General features: G+C 38.4%; 1 protein-coding gene across 2 annotated transcripts; it reads right to left on the reverse strand.

Annotated features, from left to right (window-relative positions):
* Positions 1-1,727: 1,727 nt before the first annotated feature.
* Positions 1,728-27,875, reverse strand: plekho1b (pleckstrin homology domain containing, family O member 1b). 2 transcript variants are annotated; one of them, XM_079893861.1, is made up of 7 exons: positions 27,405-27,832; positions 26,083-26,229; positions 25,824-25,928; positions 14,084-14,224; positions 11,434-11,538; positions 6,139-6,240; positions 1,728-5,415 (listed from the first exon to the last, which is right to left on the reverse strand). In XM_079893861.1, the coding sequence occupies exons 1-7, from the start codon at positions 27,429-27,431 to the stop codon at positions 4,732-4,734; spliced, it is 1,311 nt and encodes a 436-aa protein (XP_079749987.1). In that variant the 5' UTR covers positions 27,432-27,832; the 3' UTR covers positions 1,728-4,731. The 2 variants fall into 2 exon arrangements, with proteins under 2 accessions (XP_079749987.1, XP_079749988.1); XM_079893862.1 differs by lacking the exon at positions 25,824-25,928 and having other exon boundaries at positions 27,405-27,875.

A 27,875-nucleotide genomic window follows, 5' to 3' on the forward strand; every position in this document is an offset into this window, starting at 1 on the left:
GCACTCCTGGGGCTCATCCTTCAGCTTCTGACAGGCTGATTAGGAAGATCCTGGTAACACCTTCTCATTTCTGTTCGGGGTGTGAGGAATGCATTGACACCTCTTGACACAGTCCTAACCAGGTAGAACGTTTCTATACCGCCATGGCAACACACCCTACTTGGCTCCTAGCCAATCAGTGGCTTCTCCTGTCTCCTGTCAGTCAGACTGCTTACGTTTCAGGCCTCATGCGGTTTGGCACACGCAGCACCTGCTGAGTTTTGTTGTGTTCTTACAGCTCCCTCAGTACAGTGTATTTGCACCAATTGATTTATTTCAGTGTAAATGTGCAAACCACACATTGACTGTGGTTGAAATGAAATATTTATGGTTCATTTGACAACAGTATTTAATTATTAATTTAATATATCATTAATTTAAAATGTTTAGGTTATTTCTAGGTTGGCTTGAATACAAGAATAGTCTATTGAGAATATATTTATGGATTAAAAATATGCATTTGGAGTGAATTTATTGCATATAATGTGATAGACTGATATACCTTTTAAGATGAAAACAGTGCCCCTTTCTGATGAACAATTCTTGCTAATTTAATGATGACAAATGAAACTAGAGGTCGACCAATAGTGGATTTTTTACCGATAACTAGGTTGGTCTGATAACTGATTAATCAACAAATAGTTTTTAAACTGGATACTGAATGAAACCAAACATAACACATAAAATAGTGCTGACCTTTATTACAAAAATTGCAAAACGGCACTGAACCATGAAAATGTACTGTCCTTTTAAAATATGAAAAATGATATATGAATTATACCTTGATCATTAATGTTAGTTCATAGTGCATTAATTAATATTAAGAAATACAGCTTTAAAATGTAAAAATGTATTAGTAAATGTTGAAATTAACAAACAATACTTTTATCAACATTAATGTTACAAATGGACTCTTATCGTAAAGTGTTACCATTTCATATAAATCCAAAAAGTCATGTTTAAAGATGGCCATCTTTAAATATCTACACAAAGGCCACAGCATTGAAATTAGACACCTATGTATAGTGCATGTGTTTTATGTTTCTGTCGGCTACATGAGCGATGATACAATTTGCTTACTCGTGTCACTAGTCTCATGTGTCAAAACAAACTCCACGAGGCGTCAGTGATAGTTTTTATTTCATCTCTAGAGGCCGCTCTCGTACTGTATAATGACAACAGACTCTTCTCAGCCGTCCAGCAATGGACGCAACCTGGAAAAACTAAATTAAAATTCAAACTAGATCAAAATTTTGTTATGATATGAACACTCAGAATTCAGGGACGTTACATGAGGATCACTTTAATTGCACAAGTGGTTGTGTCTCAAGTACATCAGAGATTTGCCGGTCCTGAGCTTACAAACACCCACAGGGTTCTGCTCTCTCTTCACACTGCAAACTGACCCCCATTTACAATTAGCTACAGAAATGTGAAATAAAGTACACAGAGATTTACAGTTTTCCATATAAATGTGATTAGCTAGAGCAGAAAAGACAATTGAGTATCTAAGTTGTTTACCAGCAGCTTGTAATGAATTGTCCATCTGAGAGATTGTGTGTTTATGAGGATGATGGAATTGAAAAATTCCAAAAACATTCAGATTTTCTTCTGTATAAATGTGCATTTCAAACCTTAAAATAGCCAGAGTCTGTCATTTGAAGTAGGTAAAATCGATTGTCCGTTCCTTTCTGATTGCATAAGTCCTTTTTCCAGTGGCAGTCTAGCACTGACGCACTAGCTTACACAAATTCAACATCCCTATGCAAAATTACAAGTCTGACCACAATAACACAGTCAAGAACCAAATGAGAGGTTTTCCTCTTCATTCACATTCACATTTTATCAAAGGTCTGCAGAAGTTCAGAAAAATAGAGACAGCAGATGAACAATGTTATGGCATACATAAATAGTTCAAAAAAAGCATGAAGGAAACATCAGCTCTAGGCAGTCACATGGTTTATGATGTCAACATAAAGTAAACGTGTCATAAATGAGAAATTTAATGTATGACTATCAAAGTACAGGAGCAATTTGGCTGGGTTTCTGTTGTCCTTTGCAATAGGATCTATGGGATATAGGAAAGATGTCAGGATTGGTTATGATGTAATCTAATATGAGCCCTGCTGATCAGATGACCTGACAGATACCTGACAGATGCTCTGTTAATTAGATTCACCTTCCGCTGGCACTGTCAGAAAAATCAGATCATAACACAGCCAGCTGACCAAACAAAACCAGCTCATCTGATTAAACCTGAAAAGATCACTCAACATAGCTCTGTTTGAGATACGAATGTATGAGGTACAGAAAACCTTTGGCATCTGTGTGGCGATAATATGATAAGAATAGAACTTCAAATGTGAGGGGTAGTGAATAAAACCTTTGAGTCATTCACCTGTACTTTTTTAAAAAGCTAAGGACTGCCATAGGCTTTGTGCTTTATTACCTTTGGAAATGGAGATTTACAGTTGTTGTTTTTTTCGTTTTTTTTCTGACAAGATTCCAGAAGCGAGGAATGTCCGGTCGAGTTGCGTTTCCAGGGAAGCGTTTTTTTTAAATCAAGCGTTTTAAAAGCAAAAACTCTCCTCGAAGTCTTTCTCTACAAAAAAGCACTTTACAATAAAATGTACAAAAAAATATAACACTGTTTATAATCAAGTCTTCGTAACAGAACAGGTTGACCTGTACCCATAGAATTGTGCAAACACATTTATTTAGCTACTAACTGTAAAACAAGGTGTTTTATACTGGCAAGACATACCCTTTGGTCGTTTAACGCAATACCGTACTGCACACTGCCAGTGAATCCTGATACCGGTGGATTATTTCAAGCTTATATGTAGGGGAATCTCATGAAACAAACCCAAGTCACATTTTAAGCCAAAATTAGGAGAGAAAAAAGAAATGATATTTTGCATAAATAAAATGAATACAAGACCATTATTTTTTAATGACTTTTTGTCTTCATGCCAATTATGAACATTTTCCAACAAAATGTTATCTTTTTTTTTTATTGAATAACAATAAAATTATTAAATATCTGCATAAATGGATGCATTATGATGTTTGAAGGGATAGTTCACCCAAAAATAATAATTGTGTCATTAATTACACACCCTCATGTTGTCAACACTTTCATTCATCTTCGGAACACAAAGTAAGATATTTTTAATGAAATCTGAAAGTTTTCTGTCCCTCCATTGAAAGTCTATTCACCCAAAGCTCTTGATGGTTAAAATTGTTCATAAAGAAATTGTAAAAGAAATCCAAGTCTTCTAAAGAGACTCGATCGCTTTATATGATGAACAGATTTAATGTAGGCTTTTATTCACATATAAACATTGATCAGTCAACATGCATAGAGCACTCAAATTTGGCAAAAGGAAGCTCGATCGTACTTACTTGACAATTTGTTGCATCACGGTAATGAGAATTGGGTTGGGGATATGCGCACATATTGGGGGGGATGATTAATTGGCATAAAAATAAAGAAACAATACAAAAAATAAGCTTAATTTTCCTTTAAGCATAATAGAATTTCTTGTTTCTTTCAAAGAAATTTTGGAGAGAAATGTGACACGTTCATGTTCTTGACTGGTTTCGTGAGATTCACCCATGCAACCTTGCATAGTTCCCCAAAGACAAAAATCAAAGCAAAGCAAAAAAAAAATCATGCTTTAAAAGCTTCTCTTGAGGTGCAGGCAACTTGTTGGCGAACTTTTTGAAAATTAGAATATACAAGCGTTCAGAGTCTTTGAAATGCAGTTTGCATGTGCCCTTATGAAAATACGCTAAGGCAGCTTTTGATTTTGAAAGATACCAACATTTTCGGAAATACCACTTAGGTGTAAAGACTTGGAGCTACACGACCCATATTTCCCTGCCTACAGTAGATTGTCTGTTCTGCCTCTTAGGTTTGAAAAGATAGCTTGCCAGTGTCACTCTCGTTTTACAGCATTCTCCATAGTGCAAATGTGTAATTATTATTAATCGTTTCCTTTACTGCATGGAGTCTCGTCTTTAATGGCAGCTGTTTCTTCCTCCACTTTCCGCAGCAACTCTGGCACCAGACGTCATCTGTGTTCATGTTCATGGCTTTGTTCACAATTGGAGCCCATCTGATGGGATACAGAGCACCGCCGGACACAGCACATGTTCCACTACCCGTGAGCTTTCCGCCAATCGCCTTTGGCTGCACCCTGATTGCATCTTATTATGAGCAATGGTTTGTGTTAACAGCAGAGCAAGTATGCTGGGAATTATTATTATTACGTACAAAAATGACCCAGGGAGTAAAATAGACCTGGTGGTCTGTGACCATTTTGAAACAAAGCTCCTCCAGTGTAACATTCACATTGTGATGGGCTAGTGATGACAACAACATCACCGCCATCTGGTGCTTCTTCACCCTGTCTCGAGACCGCTTGGTGACTCCGTGGTTTTACTATCCCTGTTGACATCACTGTGAAAAATGATACTGCAGGGTATAGCGCAACAGCTTGTGTTTTGTAAAACCACCGGTCTCTCATACTTTTGTTCTGACGCTGATATTAGGGAGTGGAAGCTCTTTAACGATTCATACATACACGTATAGCTCATGTTATTTGATTCCAGCGATACTAAAGCAGTCAACAGGAAGATTCCATTGAAAAACGACGCCATTAAACCGTTAAAGGACTTTCTGTGTCCTCACATCATGCTTTTCCGGTGGTTTGCTTGTTGAGGGCTGTTTAGTTTGCCGTTCTGTGAAGGACTGAGTGGGGCGGAGTCAAGCTGCTTGTATAAAGCTCTGAGTTCTTTCACTTCTTCCAGTACGTCACGAGCCTGACCCCAAGTGGACGCTGCTTCCTCCAGAAGGCGCTCCGCCTCTATCCGTTGAACCTCTGGGCTGGAGCTCTTTCCAGCTGGCGATCCCTTCCCCTTGCCCTGTGCCCGCACCTCTGTCAGCAGTTCTTGAGTTCTCTCCAGCTTCTGGGTGATGAGGTCCTGGAGCTGGCTGATGGGCTGCACTGGCGCTGAAGTCGAGCAGTGTGGAAGGGCCCGCGTCTCGCAGTGCGTGAGGATCTCGTCCATGGAAGCACAGCGGTTCTTCTCGGATGTAGACGTTTTTTTACGGAGTTGCGGCGTCCGATGGTTTTCCGACCAGTCAAAGGCGCTCTCGCTTTTCCGCGGCAGACTCTGGGACTTTCCGGGGGTCTCGTTACATGTTGAGAGCTTCAAGGTGTCTGGGTTGGAGCGCTGGGAATCTAGGGTATGCTGAGAAGCGGCTTTATCGAGGGTATCCTCATGAGAGTCCTGACCCTGCTCTGCAAGGACGTCTTCTTCCTGGATGAGGTCAAGTGTCAGCATGCCATCCGAGTTTGTGGTAGAAGCCTGAAAAGGGTCGGGAGATTTTAGACAAAAGTCTTTCTGTAGGTTAAATGCAAAAATTTTACCGCTTAATTCATTGTTATGGCATTTGAAATAAAATTTTAAGGTGAAGAAGTACTTCACGCTGCTTATGTTCTCAGAGTTTACCTTTTTTAAATAGCAGGGCTCAACAAGAAGGATGTAAAATTATCTATCTGACTGACACAGATGATGTATATATCAAAAATTCCACTATGTATTGCAATAGTCTTGGTTAGATCATTAAAAATGGGTTTAAAATTACAAAACGATTATTGATCTTTTACTATATATGCATTGTTTTGCAGCAAAAGTAATTATAATTTATGTATAATTGTCAGCTATTATTGCCAATTTTCTTTGCAAAGAAAGTTTAACATTTGATGAAAATATATATATATATATTTTATAATATATATTATTATAATAAATGTATGATTGATGTCTGATTTTCTAAAAAAAAATTGTATTGGGGCTAGTGAAAATGTTGGCAGGTCAAGTAGAAATCCGAACCACTGGCCTGACCTGGAAAGCAGGAAAAAATCTGTACAGTTGGGCCCTAAATTGTCTTAGAAACTGATAGCATAAAGTAGAAAGTATTTCATCGCTGAAAAAAAAGGTACATACTATTATGGATCATTATAGCCTTTTCCCAGCAGGCTGTTCATGTTTTAATGAGGTGACATTCAAAGCGAATGGACTGCTTACCACAGCCATGAGGTGCCCGCGGGTGGGCAGACGGCGTGTGTGAGGTATCTTAGCTCTGTCACGCGTCGGATGGGCCAACAAGCTGTCCTCTTCCACCGTCACCTAAAGGGGTCAGACAAAAAGCACTGGAATAAAGCCCAACTGAATAAATCAGTCACATGGAAACTATCAGCAGCTACATATTTCACGCCAGCCTGCAGGAGGAGCAGAATTATGTCTGTTTATTATTTGTTTGTGATGTACAAATAATGATACATGACCACTTGGGAGGAGTGGATGAATGTTTGAGTTCTGGGCAAAATGCTTGTCCAAGCTAGAGGGAATAATCTGAGAATTTGTTACACTGAAAAATAACAACATGAATCAAACATGTCAACACAAGTCTGTTGTTTACGAGAAAGCTTAAGCTGTAAATGTTAACAACCAAGACTTTGTGTTCTGAGATGGCTTGTGTTTGTTGGCCAATGGAGTGTATGTCTAATCTCACTGTGTGTGTTTGGTCAGGATTTATGGAACACAATGAAAGGGTAGTACACAACGAAACAAAATATTTGTTTAGAAGATTACCTTTATTTCTTAGCATCTAGCATCTTGTTTCTTCATCTAGCAACAGCATGGTGTCTGCTTCATGCACCCTATCCTACTTGTGGTGGTGAGTTTCGCAAAGTTAAGCTCAGGAATATATAAAATCTAGTATATATTTGTGCATGGTGATGTTTGTGGCTAGTTAAAGCATATTCTCATTGTCTAGTAGGCACTAAACCTGCCTACACATTTCCCACACTTGCAGCTTGCAGCAGTTCTTGGCAACGGATAAGCAGTGCATTGATTTACTGAAATTAGAAAAACCAAACCATCCAGATCAGAAAAAGAATATGTCTGATGTTGAGAAAACAACTGTGAGTGACGCATCCAGCAGTGGAACCTGCTTCTTTCAGTTCCACGACCACAAATAATCGATGTGTGCCTGTTGACATTATAAGTGAAATCATCACAAATGAATTATTATCGAAACACATAAAAATCAAATAGAGTTGAAAGCTTGTCAATTGGAATCGAACTGACTGAATAGATACCCAGCCTTGGTAAAAAAATAGAAAGTGCAAAAGACCTTTTTATTGTTGTTTGTTCTGTTTTTTTCTTCTGTTGTTTTAAAGGGATAGTTCACTCAAAAATTTAAATTCTGTCTTTACTCACCCTCATGTTGTTCCTTTGATCATCTTCGGAACACAAATGAAGATATTTTTCATGAAATCTGAGACTTTTCTGTCACTCCGTTGACAGATACGCAACTACCACATTGATGCTTCTTAAATTCATGAAGAGATCGTAAAGCTAATCCGTATCAATTGAGCGTTTAGTCCAATTTTCAATCGTTTGAGCTTCTGCAAAAAACAAATTTGTGCTCGTGCGTCAAGCAGTTTCGTTTGAGCTTCTATTTATGTTCGCTGATCCTAAATTGAATCTGTTCATTATATAAAGTGAACGAGTCTCTTCAGAAAATTTGGACAAACCGCTAGATTCATGTGGATTAGTTTTACGATCTCTTTATGAACTTAGATTTCATCAAAAAGAACTTCATTTGTGTTTCGAAGATGAAATTAATGAAGATGATGACTACGAAATTAACAAAGATGAAACTGGTTTGGAATGATGTGGGTGAGTAATTAATGACAGAATTCTCATTTTTGGGTAAACTATCCTTTTAATTGATTTATATTGGTATCGTGACTGACAACCGTAAAAAGAACAATGTGATACAGTACCATTCTCTCATTTTAAACTGGCACTGAATGGCTATAAGAACAGTCTAGTTATGAGTAAGGTTCAACAGAAGCACTCTCAACATAACCGGCTGTTATCGTGTGCTGACTCAGTCTGTTTCCTCTCCTGTTGAGTGGTATGGGAGACCTTGCCTGTTTAACTCAACTAGATGTAGGGTATGAATCACACCACAGTCGCATGTGAAAGGGAAAGCACACGCTCTGCTCTCTCTGATTTATTTAAATGAATCTCTAGAACATTGACTGTGTAACAGTTAGGCATCCTCATCTGCCTGTGTGTATGTTTATGGTCCTAAGCAATGACCTGGTCCCCATGACATGTTGATCTGGAAAAAGCAGACAGCATGCATGGTTAGGCCAGATTAAATCTCGTTCATTAGCGGAAGCTGAAGGTGCAGATAAGCTCTGATATGGCTGCTTTAACGCTGAAAGTCGTGACTGCCGTCTATTTTTGGTGGAGTGATTCATTTTCTCCCACTGTGTGTCGAGCGTGATTATAGACCCGCTTTTAAATTGAGCAAATCCCTTTAGCAAACAAACTGTGAAAAGATCAGGGAATGAGAGGGCAGGAAACTTTGCGATTTAAAAGTTTTATTAAAGTGGCTTCTCCAAGGACCTGCGAATGACAATCTGTATTCAGTTGTTTTAATTTTTTGAAGAAAATATAGAGCGGTGCTTGCCTATATTTAATCACTGCTAGGGTGTTGTGGAAGGTTGCCTGGCATTATTTGGGTTGCTGTTTGGTTGCTAGGGTGTTTTGGGTGGTTGCTAGGTGAATGCTCACTGACCAAAGTAAAAAAAGTCCTTGCAACCACCGTTCTGGGGTGTTGACGGTAGTTGCCTGAACTAGGGCTGAACGATATTCTGTTTTAACATCGACATCGCGATGTGCGCATGAGCGATAGTCACATCGCCGGAACATGCGATGTGAAGGGTAGTTGCACCCATGGTGTATTAAGAGAACGGTAGCACACAGTAAACACGAGTTTGTTGTATGGCTTGTTGCTGGGGTGACATGCACGTTCCGCGTGCTTGCACAGTGATTGGTTCGCTGTGCCGCTGCTCACCGCTCACAGTCACAGCCAACATTCACTGGCTAAAAATGGGCGACGAAGAGGATTTTTGCCGCCGCAAAAAATTATGATTTCGTACCAAAAAAGAAAGTCAAAATCAGCTATTTGGGACTATTTCGGCTACAAAAAGGAGGATGTTGACCAAAAAGAGGTACTTTGCCTGGAGTGTTATAAAGTTGTGGATGGTTGTCTTTTTTAAAAAGTCTTTTGTCTTTTATTTTTTTCGTGTTCGCATTTATGAGGAAAAAACAATGTTACGTGACAGTTCTCGCTCTGAAAGCGGCACTAAAAGACTGCTTTAAAACTTTAACAGAGACCTCAAACAGAAAACACAAAGCCTTTCTTTAAAGCGAATTTCGTTTTGTATTAATTGTATCTTAATTTTAATCAGTGTTTCATTATCCAATTTCCTGGATTTAATAAATAAAAAGTAAATATAGCAGACAATAGATAATCACGACACGGAGGCGCCAGCGCCTGAACTGGAGCTTAAGCTATCATCCATGAACCGAAACTCAGCGTATAAGGTAGCCTAGCCTACTCGCCTCGCACACCTAAAAAAAAATAGAAATATATCTATTATCTACAGAAATCTCTACTTTTAAACAGAACCATTCAAAATAAAATAAAACTATGTAATCCGTATGAAATGTGCATTTCTCTCCGGCGCGTTCACTACTGCGAAGATCGCGAGTCAGTATCGTCAACTTCATCTTTGTAGCCGACACAGAAAACACTTGTTTATTAATAAACAATTAAAATGTCTCATTGCAATATTTTACATATTCATAATCATTACTTTTGCTGGTTCTTTGTGACAGCTTTTAGGTGCCATTTACATGAACGCATCACTGCATCAGCACCGAAAACATAGAGAGAGAGAGAGAGAGAGAGAGAGAATAAGATTTTTTTTTTACTTATTTTGAGGAATTATAGCCTAATGAACAAACAAACATCTGTTAAGAGCGCCGCCACGTTGGATTGCATAGAACGTTCACCAAATTCTAACAGAAATATGTTCTAATTTTGGAATAAAATATGGTAATTATTGACTTTAGCCTGGATTGATGGCTCGCAATATATATCGTTGGGAAAAAAATTGTAATGTAATTACATGTAAAATTACATGTAAAAATTTAATTTTTTTTCCAATATCGTGCAGCCCTAGCCTGAGCATTGCTATGCATTTACAAAGGTGATCATAATGTTATTAGCACATTGTTATGTGGTTGCCATACGGTGTTTTGAGTGGTTGCTAGGTGAATGCATACTTTATGATATTCCCATCCCTATTGTCAATCAACTTCTTGAAAAACTAATGCTGTGTTCGAAATCGTCCCCTACCCGCATTCACTATTCCCTACATTTCTCCCCTAATTTAGTCCACTGAAGGAGTGAATGAAAACGAGTGAATTCGGACATGCACTGAGTGTGGCGGAAGCGTGCTGCTTAATAATCATTTAAAACGTAGCAAACTGGCAGCTCCATTAGTAATGCAAAGATTTATCTTGAACTCTATGCTAACTAGCAAACATAAACCGTAGTTAAACAATCTAATAATCAATTAAAAAGGAATTAATACCTGTATGATAATGCTAACCACATTGGACCAGTGGTTTGGAAAATGGATGGATGATTCAGCTGCGGCACCATCTTCTAATCAGAAGTGGAAATTCATTCGACGCGCGACTCTTACACTGCATTATGAGTACTATCTAGCCATTGAGCATACATCAGTTGTACACTCGTTATTGCGGTGTATTGTGGGATTGAATGAGTGTACTCAGTATCGTCCACTATGGTTTCGGACACCACTACAAATGGCTGTCCTCTCAAATAGTGCCCTATTTAAGGGTATAGGGGGCGATTTCGGACGCTAAGTCTAGCACACTTTTCTTCAACAAACCACAGGATTGGAGGTGTCATTGATATCTGTAGCACAAACGATGTTGGACGAATTTATTACTTGTGTTTAGGGGCTAGTTCACATCCTTAATCCTACGTCAAGAAACATAACTAATGGAAGTATGCTGTCATATGGTCAGTGCATTACAAACTTTCGCTCTGGTTGAAAATGCTTAACTCTTTTCCTGCCATTGATGGGATTTTCTTTCAAAACACTTTCGAAAAAGAAGCAGAAACAAACGATAAAAGCATTGTTTATGAATGCTGTAGTCTTTGAAAAAATGTGATTTTTCTCAGCTTTTTTTTTTTTTTATGAAACATGCATTCAACTGTTGATTATTAAAGAATACATGAAGCTAGAATAAAAGTATTTTGATTAAATTGCATGCTAAGAAATGTATTCAACAAAATAGTGTGGGGGCCATGAAAGTTTTGTGAAAATGATCAAAAATACTGGCGATGGCTTGGAACTTTTTATTTTTTTTAAACAAGCAGCACTGTTATATGCAAAGACATAAGAATGTTTGGCTTACCTCATCCAATATGCGATTCTTGGCTCTGGTGATCGCTGCATTTAAAGCATTGATCCATGACTCCTTCTCTTCTGGACTGACGGCCAAAAACACCAGATTTGGAACCTGCATTTTGAGGGTGAAAAATACTTTAAAACATGTCTTTTTTGAGCAGATCATTTATCCAAATACAAACATACAGGCCAGTGCAGTTTATAGAGTAACTGCACAGTTTGATGTATGACCAGTGTTGCCCTGAACCCTGCTGGCTTTTCATTTTTACGCCTACAAACATGGTGAAAATTTCTTCAGTCTTGTGCTAGGTGGACACAAACATGTAGTGAGCCAAGCATAAATGAGCAGGTACAGCCATATGGCTCTGTCTATAGACAGCTGATGCAGCAACAGTGTGAGGCAGAAACCACCATATTAGGCAACAACACTGCAAGTCTTCCCAACACAGTCTGCTGGAGCCGTGACAGACAGGCGGCCCTTCTGTTGATGCTGCAGCTGTGTAGATAAGACTCTGCTATGCACCCAATGCTACGTATTTGTACTGTTGTTGACACAACACTTTGACAATTAAAAAAGACATAGCATTTGAAATCATCGCTGTTAAAAAAAAAAAAATTTTAAATCAGTGCAGCCTTAGTGAGCATAAGAGACTTCTGTTACACTTTATTTTGATGATCCCCTTTAGACATTCTGTTGACTATAAGAAGTAACACTGCACCTACATGTCAACTAACTCTCATTAGAGTTTTAGTTCAGTATTAATAGACTGTTAGGGTTAAGGTGAGTAGATTAAGGGGTTCAGGTTAGTAGAACAAGTTGACCTGCAAAGTTACTTATAGTCAGTGTATGTTGGTGGAGCAGAACATTAAGTGTTAGCAGATATTAAGAAGACAGTCTACTAATACACTACTACTGTAATACTTTAATGAGAGTGAATAAACGTTACTTATAGTCAACAGAATGTCTAAAGGGGAACCATCAAATTAAAGTGTTACAGAGACTTCTTTTAAAAACATAAATTGAGATCAAGATTTGTTTACATTGGTGGTACTTTTCCAGTGCAAAACTTGCTGTCGCTCTGCAGATGGTTGGTTGCTCAGGCATTGTTATGTGATTTTTTATTTTTTTTTAAGGTGTTCAGAATATTGTAGTCTGTTGTTAAGAGGTTTCATGGGTGTTTTGGATGGTTGCTAGGTGAATGCTTACAGCAGCAAAAACAGCTTGCTTAATTCAGCTTGGTGTCAGGGAGGGTGCAAAAATGTCATTTTAAATAATTGTAACTATGACTAGCTTTATATAATTAATATAATGCTGCAATGTGCAATATACTACAAAAGTGCACAAATAATACTGTTCCTGTAAGGCTTTTGAATTATTTGGTAATAATTAAAATTAGGTGCTGAATCTTACTTGTGGAAACAAGGGTGCAAAAAAAGAGGCAGGCGAGAGAAAAAAGCAGAAAGATGATGATTTTCATGAGGTCATGTAATAGGGTGTCTCCCCTGTTGAGCTGCGTATGTAACAGCTGTTGTATGTGGGGCAGAAGGACTTATTAACCATGTAGTGGTGTGTTTCTGTGTGTGAAGGGGTGTGTTTGGGAGGTTGGGTGCTGGATTTTCCTAAGACCCTCCATGTTTTTTCCTAGGGATTAACCCCTTGTCTCGGTGCTGGATTTTAAAGGATTGGTCAGACGTAACCCCTTACAGTCTGTTTCTCCTAGCTGTCAGAAACCCTGCAAATGTGCTGTAGAGTCTAGACTGGCAGAAAAAAAATCAACAATCAATAACTAAAGCAGACTTCTAAAAGGAAACTTCCTTTTACTGATAAAATGTATTTTAGAAGAGGTTAAATTAAAATATAAAGAGATGGATGGATGGATGGATGGATGGATGGATGGATGGGTGGGTGGATGGATGGATGGATGGATGGATGGATGGATGGATGGATGGATGGATGGATGGATAGATAGATAGATAGATAGATAGATAGATAGATAGATAGATAGATAGATGGGTAGATAGAAAGATGGGTAGATAGAAAGATGGGTAGATAGATGGATGGGTAGATGGATGGATGGATAGACACACTTCACCTTTAAGAAACTTGGAGCTTTAACTCAATTGGTAAGATGTACTATTTGTGTTGGTCTAAAGGATAAAAGATATTTGTGGTGGCCTGTGGTTTGCTAGTGAAAGCAATAAGCTGAGCCGTTCTTACTGAAAGCCAATTACACAGGATTGGATGACTACAGAGGTCGGGCCAAGTTTGTGCTTGGAGACTAACATGCTGGAGTATGATTTATTGTCTAATATTTTCTTAGACTAACATCGACTCGAGTCTGAATGGCTGCATTAACAAAAATCAGTGTTCTAACCGCATTTAGAAACAGGAGTGACCCTTGAATTGTCCTATTCATATAATAGATTACAGAAGCAGTTTGAATACTCTCTGTATGGCTGAATAACCAGTTAAGAGCACCTATTTTAGTCTCTGTTCTTCTCCTTTTGCTCATATGTGTGAATGTAGAGACACATCACATGTGCAACATATGATTGCTTTTCATGACTGCAAACTGACTAATAAACCAGCCCTGACTGGGCTAAACCCATTAGCTATTATCCTCTACTGACAAACCCTACTTCCTGTAGTGACTGACCGTGTTGCCTGGCTGCCGTGAACGCAGAAGCGTGAACTTGCTGTGGTTCTTTTTGCTCCTGCTTTTGGCCTTACGAAGTTCCTCAGACCTCTCGTAGTCGGTGAGATCCACCACCTCCTGGATTTTCTTCTCATCTTTGACCTGTGGGATAAAGTACAGATTTGGAGTCAATATTGTGCTTTAAATATATATTCGATCCAAATATCTCAATATTTAAGTATTTGTTCGGAAATAAATTAAAAGGGTGATTTATTTATTTATTTATTTATTTTTCAGAAGAACCATCATTATAATAACTATTTTAGTAGTTTTAAAATGTTTCCTGTAATGTCTAAAAACATTATTGTTAATTAATTATATATATATACAGTGAGGAAAATAAGTATTTGAACACCCTGCTATTTTGCAAGTTCTCCCACTTGGAAATCATGGAGGGGTCTGAAATTGTCATCGTAGGTGCATGTCCACTGTGAGAGACATAATCTAAAATAAAGAAATCCAGAAATCACAATATATGATTTTTTAACTATTTATTTGTATGATACAGCTGCAAGTAAGTATTTGAACACCTGTCTATCAGCTAGAATTCTGACCCTCAAAGACCTGTTAGTCTGCCTTTAAAATGTCCACCTCCACTCCATTTATTATCCTAAATTAGATGCACCTGTTTGAGGTCGTTAGCTGCATAAAGACACCTGTCCACCCCATACAATCAGTAAGAATCCAACTACTAACATGGCCAAGACCAAAGAGCTGTCCGAAGACACTAGAGACAAAATTGTACACCTCCACAAGGCTGGAAAGGGCTACGGGGAAATTGCCAAGCAGCTTGGTGAAAAAAGGTCCACTGTTGGAGCAATCATTAGAAAATGGAAGAAGCTAAACATGACTGTCAATCTCCCTCGGACTGGGGCTCCATGCAAGATCTCACCTCGTGGGGTCTCAATGATCCTAAGAAAGGTGAGAAATCAGCCCAGAACTACACGGGAGGAGCTGGTCAATGACCTGAAAAGAGCTGGGACCACCGTTTCCAAGGTTACTGTTGGTAATACACTAAGACGTCATGGTTTGAAATCATGCATGGCACGGAAGGTTCCCCTGCTTAAACCAGCACATGTCAAGGCCCGTCTTAAGTTTGCCAATGACCATTTGGAAGATCCAGAGGAGTCATGGGAGAAAGTCATGTGGTCAGATGAGACCAAAATAGAACTTTTTGGTCATAATTCCACTAAACGTGTTTGGAGGAAGAAGAATGATGAGTACCATCCCAAGAACACCATCCCTACTGTGAAGCATGGGGGTAGTAGCATCATGCTTTGGGGGTGTTTTTCTACACATGGGACAGGGCGACTGCACTGTATTAAGGAGAGGATGACCGGGGCCATGTATTGCGAGATTTTGGGGAACAACCTCCTTCCCTCAGTTAGAGCATTGAAGATGGGTCGAGGCTGGGTCTTCCAACATGACCCGAAGCACACAGCCAGGATAACCAAGGAGTGGCTCTGTAAGAAGCATATCAAGGTTCTGGCGTGGCCTAGCCAGTCTCCAGACCTAAACCCAATAGAGAATCTTTGGAGGGAGCTCAAACTCCATGTTTCTCAGCGATAGCCCAGAAACCTGACTGATCTAGAGAAGATCTGTGTGAAGGAGTGGGCCAAAATCCCTCCTGCAGTGTGTGCAAACCTGGTGAAAAACTACAGGAAACGTTTGACCTCTGTAATTGCAAACAAAGGCTACTGAACCAAATATTAACATTGATTTTCTCAGGTGTTCAAATACTTATTTGCAGCTGTATCATACAAATAAATAGTTAAAAAATCATACATTGTGATTTCTGTTTTTTTTTTTTTAGATTATGTGTCTCACAGTGGACATGCACCTACGATGACAATTTCAGACCCCTCCATGATTTCTAAGTGGGAGAACTTGCAAAATAGCAGGGTGTTCAAATACTTATTTTCCTCACTGTATATATAAGTTTCAGTACATTTCATAATTATGAATGGATGATAAATTGACAAAGGTTGCGCTTACAGTTGATGTGACATACTGTCTCTGTATGTGCAGTGGTGTGCTTTCCATAAATCATTCAAACATATTATTTGCTTACAAAGGCAAATTTAAAATGACCATTTTACTTTTGGTTTCGGGACAGGATGTCCAGATGTCTTGTTTCAAACTTGTGTCATTTTGGTGCATCATTACTCAAAATGCACTGATTATATTGTCAATCCAGCTTAAGTCACTTTACAAAATGGCACAGCATTTTAAAAGTATACAATGATTGAGCTCAGTGTTTCGGTCTAGTTGGTGCAGCCACAAAAGTTAAGGACATCTGGATGACCAATCTGACTTTTAACTGGGACAGACGTCAAAAACGTAGCTCGAAAACATCATTAGGCGTGGAAGAACCTTTTAACCCAGATTCACAGTGAACACCATGGTCTGATTTGGTATCACCTGCCAAACGATCTCATTAAGTCACAATCAATTTCCATTAGTGCTCTTCTAAAGACAAATAAAGCTCTGTCCACGCAAGGCCACATCTGGTAGTGTGCTGTACTACAGAGCCGCTCTACAGTACAGTACTTAAGAGTATTGGCATCACACCCAGTGCACTATGGGGTGTCACGACAGGGAATGGCTGTACAAATAGTACATCTACTGTTCCAGCAGTACAAAGGCGGCAATTAACTAGCAATCTGATCCAATCCTTTTTTCCAGGAGAGGACAGTCGGGGCACAGTACATTTGCACTCAATACCGGACATTGAAAACTTTTAAATACAACTAGATTCAAGATCATTCTGCAGTTTGCTGAAGTGACTTCTGATGCACTATATAGTGAATTAAAAGGAGGTATAGAAGAAAGGTGGAAAATATGTATTTGGTGTTTAAAAAAAAAAAAAAGTGTGATACCACATTAAAGGACATTTATTTCACAAAGATTGTGTGTAAAATGACCCTGATATATCTGACAACACATCTGGCTCAGTAAAAGACTGTAATCCGAGATCCTACAGAAACAAAAAACTTCACTGGTCAAATTCATTGAATGAATGTGAACTAGAATACTACTTTTGTTGTTTTGCTCTTTGCTCCTTTAAACTGAGTAGGCGTATCTCTCCTGAGTCTAATTGAGTGATTGTATATGAATCTAACACCATGTCTTTATGCCCTATTTGGACTTCATAGCATTTGAAACCGCCACTTTAAAAAGGAACTGGCAGATGCACCAGCAGCAAGCCAATTTATGTAGTGACCATTTTAACTGTAAATAAAGAGTGTCATCTATATTTAATACTGTGTGCATTTATTACGCTTTTTAAAAAGATGCATCCCTTTGCAGAGGAGACACAGAGTGTGAATAGCCAAAAATGAAATCCTGAACAACCAAAAAACAGTTAGAGAAAATCGGCAGAACGAAGGGAGGAAAAAGTAGTAGTCTTGCCAGGCTGTCTGAAATGTTCTCTGTAATCAAGCTACTTTCTGTTGTGTAACTAAAGCTGTAGCTGTAAACAGTATTTTTGTTGTGTGTGATGTTAGAGAAATGTTCCGGGCTCAAAAAAAAAAGTAAGCTATACAAACATCTGTGGCGTGCTGTTGAATACCACAGAAAATCATTTTGACACATTCGTGTTTACATTGATGCATGATAGGTATACAAATGTTTCAGAGAGAAACCAGAAATCTTATGAAAACGATGTAGGAAGGAAATTGATTACATCAAGAAAAAAAGGATGATTAACAACTTTACATCTCATATAATACATTTTTTAAACTAAAATAAAATTCTCCTTTGACCATAGAATTTCATTATTGTCCATTTTAAAATAAAAAATATACATACACTACCAATCAAAAGTTTGGGGTCAGCACCCATAACTCACATGATCCTCAAGAAATCACTCTTAATATGCTGATTTGGTGCTCAAGAAATATTTCTTGTTATTATCAGTGTTGACAACAATTGTCTTGCTTAGTATTTTTGTGTAAACTGTATTACTTTTTTTCAGGATTTCAGAAAGGTGGAATAGAATAAATACAATGTTTTAACAATATAAAAGCATTTACCATCACTTTTGTTTTCTTTTTTTGATTGAGGGAGGAGTCAAAATTATTTTCTGTTTATCGACAACATGGCAGAAAGTTAGCACTTGTATCGAACCTGGAAAAAATCTTTTAAAGTTTGTTGTTTATTTGTTATGTGAAACATTTGCTCACCAGCATCGTTTCCAAAGTGTATTCATAGTCATGTTACTCAACAAATAAACTGTATTATGGAGCATTTCAGGTGTCCTTTCGTTTCGATTTGAGGGCAGGTGGACAATTCAGAGACAAACAGTCATCATCTCATATATCATGTCATTCAAAGGACTGTCTGAATTGAATTTAGCCATTTACTTTCTTTATTAACCGGTCTTACCTTTCATAAACGTCCATTAGGGTCACTAAACATTGCAGCTGAGAGGGTGTATAAGAGAAGCCAAATACCCTGAAGAGGAATTTGAAATGAATGCTCCCTGGCAATGTGTCCCATCAGCCCACACATGAAAAATTCATTGCAAAGTGTTTAAGTGGAACTATGTGAATGATACAGCCAATCCTGCTTTATATGATATAAAAGCTGCTGGAGAGATCTCAAAGGGTTAAATCCAGCATGTTGGCTCAGTCAGGTGAGAGAAGGGGAAGTTGACATCAGCAACTGCAAACAAACTTTGCAAAACTTTTTATGACTTCTAGCAAAGTTGTTTTCAACTGGTTTTGCTTCACAAGTGGCGACCCAGCACAAAATTGCCAAAATTGTTTACGCTCTTAAAAATAAAGGTTCTTTATTGGCATTGATGGTTCCATGAAGAACCTTTGACATCCATGGAACATTCCCAATGCACAAAAGGTTCTTTGTAGTGGAAAAGGGTTCTTTAGATAATTCAAATGTTCTTCACACTAAGAAAAACATGGTTCTTTGGGGAACCAAAAATGGATTTCTATGCAAAACACCCCTTTTGAAGCCTTTATTTTTAACAGTGTACCACATACAAAAGTAAACAAAACATTAACATTTATTCATATCACCATTACACCAAACAAAATTGCAAGGCAGGCCTTTGACACGAACAAAAAAAGATATGGGAACCATTTCCCCCTCCCTTTAAAAAGCCTATTTATTTTTCTGTATTATCCACCTTTTTCCTGAGCATACGATGGAATTCTAACTTCTGTTCTTATGCTGTCCTGTTCTGTTCTCCATAGGAACCCATTGTTAAAAAGGGGTAAAAAGAGCAAATTAATTAATTAAACAGAAAGTTTTTGAACATACTAAAAAATGTAAACGAGTGCAGGGTTAGACTGTGCTGTTTTTGGCTGCCACAAAAAAAACAGCAATAACCTGAAGAAATTCCTGGGAAGTCCGTGTTTTGAGCACCTGCAAATCTGAAAAGAATGTCCGTATACGGTGCCATATGCCTTGCATTTTATTCCAAAGACTGGCAAGAGAAAACGAGCATGGCTTGCAGCACTTAAGTTAAAAAACAAAATGATATGTGCATTCTTATCATTTTGAGGACAAAACCCCCTGAACAGGAGCTGTATGTAGGATATGAGCGCCCATCTGTTTTCCGTGTAGTTAATTTTGGGCAGCTTCATGTCATCTACACAGTCATTAAACTTTGACGGGTGAGGCACTGACAAAAGTCAAAAGTATAATCATGACACTATGGAGCCATGTGGTTTTAAAAACCATTTTCATAGGTTTAACGTTGCATTATCAGCTCGGAAAATACGCTAATTTGGCTAGAAACACCAAAGACTGGAAACGTAAAGTTTAATTCCGCAATGAGGAAAAAGTTTGAACAATCGTGTTTATTTTTTCCTAAATATTTAGTTTTTATTCTGATCACAACAGATTTTGGGGTCATGACCATAGACTGTAAAAAAATATGGACGTAGTGTCTGTGACGTCACCCGTGAAGCCTAAAGTGGGCGTAGCCGACCGTCGCCATCTTGGCAGCGCGTCACTCCCGAATTTATTTATTTTTACAGTCAGACAATGAGTTGAGGTAACGTGACAGATAACAAACAGCAGACAAACGGCTAATGATGACTAATGACCACAGCAGCGGGAATCCACCTGTCACTCAAAAGTGGACACACCCTTAATTATGAAGAAATTTAAGGCTTAATATAATTTAAACGGATGAGTTATAAAAAAGTTCACCCCCCTCACAGCTGTAAAGTTGGGCATTTCAACATGGGGAGATGCAGATTTGACTCTCTTTTGCAGCCAGCCTCAAGCGGCCAATTGATGAATTGCCGTTTAATTCACTTCCGTGTTGGTTTCAAGAGAGAGACAGGGAGGTTGCCGCTTGGTCATGACCCATCAGTTGAGAACCACTGTTGTAGAGTTTATCATTTCAGTCCAACAAGCTTCTAATTTTGAACGTCCTGATGCTATTTAGCACACTGTTATTCCAGGGTAAAGCCAGCCTGCAACAGGAATTTCTCCCTGACACCCATTCAAAATCTTTGGAACAACTTGCAATTGCAGTGATAATCATCTGACACAATGTGACCAAGATCCCTTAAAGAAACCACCTAAAGAAACCAGACAGAGAAGAAATGCTTTGATGACTATACAGGGCATGACAACCTCCAGCGATCTCACTTTCCAGTAAGTGAGTCAGAGCCGTGCCAGGCCCTGACGTGTGAAATGATTCATCCTTCGATTTCATTTGCGACTCCACTTGTGTTAATGTAGCTGAACGACTGCACCCCATTACCTTAGAGAACTATGACTGACCGCAATTGTAAAAGGAAAACTTCTCACATCTTTCCTTGATTATTTACATACGTATGATGACGTATGTATCTGCAGACATGTTACTTTTACTATTGCACTGCATGATCCACCTAAAGAAACCAGGCAAGTTGTTCCAAACGTCATTTAATGACGTTTTCTATTTACATCAATTCACAGCGCTAGAATAATGCAGCCCATCTGCAGATCTCTTTATTAGGAAAAGCAATACAAATATGACAAGTAAACTGAATTTAGATAAATGGGATGCATGAACTAATTCAAGCACTTGATTAAGTAAAGTGCTTGAATCAAACTGTAAATGCAATATAACATGATCTGTTTCTTTTTAGGGTGGAGAGACTGATTATGAATCACCTAAATGGAAGGGCTATGATTTCAATGCAGTTTCAGTGGCGCCTTTTAAAGGTACAATATGTAAGATTTTTGTAATGAAATATCTAAAAATCACTTGCACAGTGTGATTTCCTGCAGTTGTGTACTTACAATATCCCAACATTTCCCAAAGATTTTTAATTTCAGAGAAATTCCAATTTTAAATACTGGTTCGTCCCTGGTCATTGTCGCCTGTCAATGATGTAATATCCGCGATATCCCTAGTTTCCGCTCATACTATAAGCTGTTGTTGTTTTGTTCAAACATTATAGACCATGGCAAGCAGTCTTTGGGACAAAAGGAGAACTAAAACGAGGATCAATATCGTTTTCGAGATGCCGAGAGCTCCACATCCGCGACAAACTTCGACTTGACAGAGATGCCGCTCTTGCATGTACTTTATTAGACAGGTGAGCAAATGTACATAAAACAAATCAATGTTATATAGCTCAACATGATGAAATGTTAGAATATGATCAGTATGTTTTTCTAATGCTGATCTAGCTTACTGCTAGTCTCATACAGCCAACAAACTAACACATAAAATAACACTAGAACTTTCAACATTCGTTTAGTGTGATAGTGTAGACCAAGTGAAACAGCGCTGCGTTACCTCACAAGCTTCATTCGTCTAATAAACTGACCTGTGTGAGTAGTAATTCTGCACTTGCGGGTAGTTCGTAGAATGAAATATCCTTATTCCTTTATATCCGTGGGACTCGCGTGTGGTGCTGATATCTGTCTCTCATTAGCAATCGCGACCTGCTTCATACCACAGTCATGTTAAAAACATTAATGCATTCACTCATCCATAAACATTATTAGATCCATCAGCATGACGACAAGTTCCATAGTTCCGCTTATGCGTCATCAACCTACGCCTTTGTTATTTTAAGAGGTTAGCCACCCCAAGTGGCGAAAGAAATTACATATTGTAGCTTCTTTAAGGAAAGCAAAGGGGAAAAGAACTTTGTGAAAGAGGAAGTGTCAAGTCCAGAACAGGTTGTGACCATTATACCCACGTCTATCATCTATACATGTGACTCCAAAAAGCAGAAGAGCAATATATGTCAAAGATCACAACTTCCTTATTTGGGCTTGAGTGGGCAAACAGAAGACACAGGCAGCTCTTATCTTTTTTATTTTTTGTGTTGAAGCTCTGGTTGATGCCATTTAGGGTAATCGGAAGAAACAGTTTTACAGAGACATGAAATTGTGCTTTGTTGAAACTGCAAAATCAGAGTTTGTGTTGATTGGCTGTCTTAAGCAATCGTGAGAGAGAAATGTACCAGGATAAGTGTGTGAATGTAAAGACAGTCCAGGGTGAGTGGGACAAATCTCTCCTAGTATCTGTGCACTCTCTCTACATCTGCCACATCGACGCCCAGGAATCTGACCCCAAACAACACTCGCATGACATCTGTTCTGGGAGAGTTTTGCAGGACACATTCTCAGCTTACTGCCACCCTTCAGTCTACTATCATCTGACTGAAATATGATTTAAGCAGAATCCCATACATTGAATGGCCAGTGGTGCTTGCTATTACAATTTCTCATACCTAGGTTTAGGGATTTCAACAAAACCTCTAACTCTGCAGATACCTCAAATTGTGCAGTTTATTGAGGAGAGGTGTGCTTATACTTTTCAAAGCAATTTGACTTAAATTTATACCTGGTACACTGTTAAAAAAAAAAAAGTTGCTGCCTTTTTTTTAAGAATTTTTAAGTACAATTAAATTGAATGTTTAATTCATTTTAACTTAAAGAAAGTCATTCGAAAGAACCATGTTCCGCCGTATATTTTTTCTGATTGTTTGTTCACTCGGATATGTTACAATATGGAAGAAAAGATCTGCCGCTACTTTTGTTTCATTGCGACTTTAAGTAACCTCCAAGCAACCACACATCAATGCAGTAAAAAACAATACAGCTCCCTAGTAGCATGGCAGCTAGTTTTGCATAGGCATGTATCACTGACATTTTCATCATAAAATCCCAAAAACTGTTTTCAAATTTTTATGCATTTGGCCGTTCATTTACACGACAACAGCGTTTTGGGTGCCTGAAACTTTTGAAAATGGATTTCAAAGTGTACGTTTTTGAAAACAGTCTCCATGTAAACAACAAAAACGCAAATCTGTGAAAACGAAGATGTTTTGCACATGCGTTTTCCATATTCAGTCTATAGTGTTTCATCGCATCTAATGGCCTGGCAGCAAAATACAGCGTTTTTAGTCGTTTTCGCGGATCCGTGTGAATGGGGATTGTTTTGACAAGGTGTTGTCTGTATGCGGAAAACAAACAAAAAAACGTCTCCGTTTTAAGCATGTTGTTGTGTAAACGTACCCTAAATGTAAGATGGTAACCATAGTTTCTAAAGTTACTGTTACTACTGTAAAACTATACTATATTAATAGGGGCACTTTCAGAATCTTTCTGGCAGTTTAATTTATTTTTTGCTGAGGAAAGTAGTATTATTAAGTTACCACAACTTTGTTGTAGCTAACTGTGGTATTTTGACAAAAAAATAGTTTACAATTAATCCTTTTCTGATATTTTTTTGGTACTTTTGAAGTCTTAATTCCTATTCACAGACAAAATACAAAGTTCAATCATGAAACTCTAGATGGTGCATGCTGATATATCCTTCACTCAACCTGCTAGCAATCACATCATTCTCTAGTCTAGAGGGCACAGCTGATTGGTTCCTGCTGTATCAGTAGACAATGAGCTCGCTGATCAACTTTCAAATACTTGGCATATGCTGTAGCAGTTTGCAGTGTGCTTCTAAAAACCCTCCACCTTCCCCAGCTCCACCTGTATAAATCTGCTACGGGTAATTCATGTATGATATTGCACAATTGCAAAATGTCTTACTTGCTCACAGCAGCGTCATGCATGTATTGGCAGTAGCAAGTCCTGTACTTGCTCTGCCGCAGCAGCAATGACCAACAGCAGCAACGTAGCAGATCTATTCCACCAAGACCAAACATATCAACAATGTCATATCCATTACCATGCAAAACACTCCGAGAGTTGCCATGACAGAACTATTATTATTGAAACTATTCATTACAATTTCTTCAAATATTCTCCTATTGTGTTCTGCAGAAGAAAAAGTCATATGCTTTTGGAATGAAATTTTCATTTTTGGGGGAGCTCAAGCTCAATATTCAGATTACCATATAAATATGGGAATCATTTTGGCATTTATCTTTTAGGAAACATGATACCAAAAACAACAACATCAGATCATTAAAATCTGTTGTCTGTCTAGACAGCTGGAGAGAAACATCTAGACGACAGCATGATGAAACCTCAGTCTGTTAAGCACTAAAAGGGTCAATCCTCCCTCTGAGCTGTGAGCCACAGCCCATATGCTGCCTCGGCATTGTTTGATCTGATGCTGAGCACAGCAAACAGTCTTCTGCGTGACCATGACTCAACCTCAATCCTGCTTTCCTTCCCTTGGTCCTCCCACACTGCAGTAAATCAGCCTCGCTCCAGAATAAAGGGCCTTTATTTTCCTGTTCCTTCATGCTTACTGAACTTGTTAAACCTCTAACATGCTGACATGCACATGCTGACAGTCTGTGTTGCATGGAACTTGGAAATGACAGTCTGCTAATTGAATGTTAACATGTTTATATTGTCATGCTTGGCCTTTCATCACAATCACAGCTCTAATTCCAGAACAATGTCTGCAATTGGATGTAGCCTGACCTGAATAGAGCAGGATATTAAAGGATAGTTCACCCAAAAATCACAGTTCTATCATTTACTTCCCCTCATGTCTTTCCAAATCTGTGTGACTTTTTCCTTCCGTGGAACACAAAAGGAGTTTGTTTATAGTGTAGAAAGTTCAAACTGCTGCTTTTCTTACAGTGAAATATAATGATTTTAATTTTATAATCTTTTATGGTCCTTTTTGGAGCTTGACAGCCCCTGGTTCCCATCTACTTTCATTCTGCTAAACTTCTCATTTCCTATGAAGAAAGAAAGCCACAAGGGTTTCGAAAGACATGAACAAATGATGACAGAACTTTTTATTTTTGGCTTGAACTATCTATTTATTTCTGTGCAGCTCATGTGAGGAGCAACCGGAGGAACTCATGTGATTTCATTAATAGAACTAGAGGCAGTTAACTTCCTGTATGTCACAACATACCATCACCAGAACATTCATCATTATAATCAGGGCAATCAATATGATTTTTTACCTCTGCATATGTTATGCTAAAAACCTCATGCGGTTTGACTTGGATCACACTAGATATTTGTAAATAATTTGTTAACATTAAATGCATGCATTTGAATAGCCTGACTCTCTAGTTGAAAAAAATGAATGATCACAGACCCATTATACACATGAACTCAAAGTTATGTAATCTGCCTACTTTCATCATTAATCGGAAAACAATAACATTTATTATTATTATTACCATGGTGTACCATGAGTGTGCCATTGAGTGATGGGTTTCTTCTTGTCTCCTGAATTTTAATACATTGTGGTCAGTACAAACCATGTTTATCTGCATTGGAAGTATACCCTTATATTGTAGTCTGGATCATATTTTCTTTTACGTTGTGTAGTTTTGTTCATGGTTTTCGAGGATGAGGGCATGTCATGTAACTCGTCCATGCCTCCAAGCAACTGGAACACATTTTACACACTTTCTCACACACACTATACTGAAAGCAGTACTGAATATCATTGTAAGAATGTTACGCAAGTAGCATCTCATCAGTCAAATGATGATGATGTGGAGAAAAGCATGAACAGGAAAAAGGTTTTGTCCAAAACTTACCTCTTTTTCAGAAATGTAGAGTTGGTCTCCTTTCAGTAAAACAAATCTGTTTTTCCAAATTTCCCTGAAAATTCCTTTGCCACAGAACTTGCGAATCCAGCCAGTTTTGTCAGGCTGCACGGGCTGTTGATTGGCTTCCTGAGGGCCCTGCGTTTACAGAGAGAAAACAGAAGCATGCCAGTGAGACTTTAGGTTCCCAGTTATGGTTAGGTTCCCAGTTATGGTCTAATTGTCTGTTTCAAAGCATTTTTGGGCCTTCATAAATCTATGATGCACATTATGCCGTCTAGGAAGGCAGTTCACAAGTTTTTGAGACCGCCGTAATCTCTAGCAAGGGGGATACTTTCTTAAAGACATTGTCTTTGTCATGTAGATCATATCACATTCCTGGCGCTTACTCGCTTTTCTCACACAGCACAAGCACATACACACACCAGTGTTTCCTCGATATTTTGCCTGAGTTGGGATCTTGCCATCTGAACTGAGTATGATAAGATTAAAAGGCTGTGTACATGCAAAATAATGGAAAAGAAAAAGCTTTTGTCTGTTGTGTTAAACTCAAAGAGTGCACAAACAAACATAACATCCATAATTTGGTTATGCCTTTATTCTAAAAAATGTTTAAATGCTCCTCAGCTGTATGCTATCAGCATATTACCTACATGTATTTAAAATACATTTTATACTTAGTACAAATCCATTAACATATTTACTGATAAAAATATTCTGACTTCTTCATCGCACAATGCACATTTCTTAATATTAAACCTAAAATGTGTTTTAATCTCATTATTAGTAAGGATAGTATGATCACTGTAGCAAAACATGCCCATTCTTTGCCTGCTATTCTAGTCTGGAAATATTGGAGGCGCCATTTATTATGCTTTTTAGTCGTTTTGGACAGTAATTTAATCGACTCATTAATAGTGCATGTTAAGTGTTCAGTTTGTAGATCTAAAACCCAGAAGAGAATTAGCATTTTCAAGCCATGCTTCCCTTGGGAATTTTCTTTCAGGTTTTTAGAATGGATGATTTGTTAATATATATATTAATATTATATTCTGAAGAATTAAAGCAAAAAACTTACTCCTTTCACTATTATAAGCCTGGTCAACAACTTCCAAAAAGGGCGTGCAGAAGAATTTCATGTCGACTTTAGAATTTACAATCAGAATCAAATAATTATAATGCATGTGCTACGTTGGAAAATGTTTTTAAACGTTGTGTTTAAGTAAACTGAAGTGTTCGTGCTGCAGTGTTTCACACTAGTGCACAAAGGCTCGGCGCTCCTCACTGACAATAGAGTGGACTCGATGTCTTACCCGCTTTGTTGAACTGTTCTTCTTCATGACTCAATAAAACGGAGCTTTCCGACTCTCCCTCCGCTAAATCCAGATCCTTCCGTGCACAATGTGCTGTGTACAACGAAACAAAATCCTGGTCTGTGGACTCGAAACGTTCCACTCAAAGAAAAGCACGGCGCTGCTGAATGAGTCGCTCCCCCGTTTGTTTCTTACGCCTCTTGTCTATTTACTCCCATTCAGCGTCCTCCAGATCCGCGCAGATTATCATCCAATGGCTTTTTCTCAGTGGTCACGAAGACAGATCTGAGAAATGTGCTTTCTAGAGCAGCATATAAGTCTGTGATGGTGGCATCAACATCATGATCGTTTCGTATGGGTTGATCTCCTGCCGTCATGTGTGTCTTTCGTGGAGTTGTGTGAGTGAGCTGGAGAACTTGAGGCTGTGTGGTCCCTCTCTTTGTCCTCGACAGCTCCACCTATGGACACCAC

The sequence above is a fragment of the Squalius cephalus genome (genome assembly GCF_949319135.1).
Source record: "Squalius cephalus genome assembly, chromosome: 15".
NCBI classification, from domain to species: Eukaryota; Metazoa; Chordata; class Actinopteri; order Cypriniformes; family Leuciscidae; genus Squalius; species Squalius cephalus.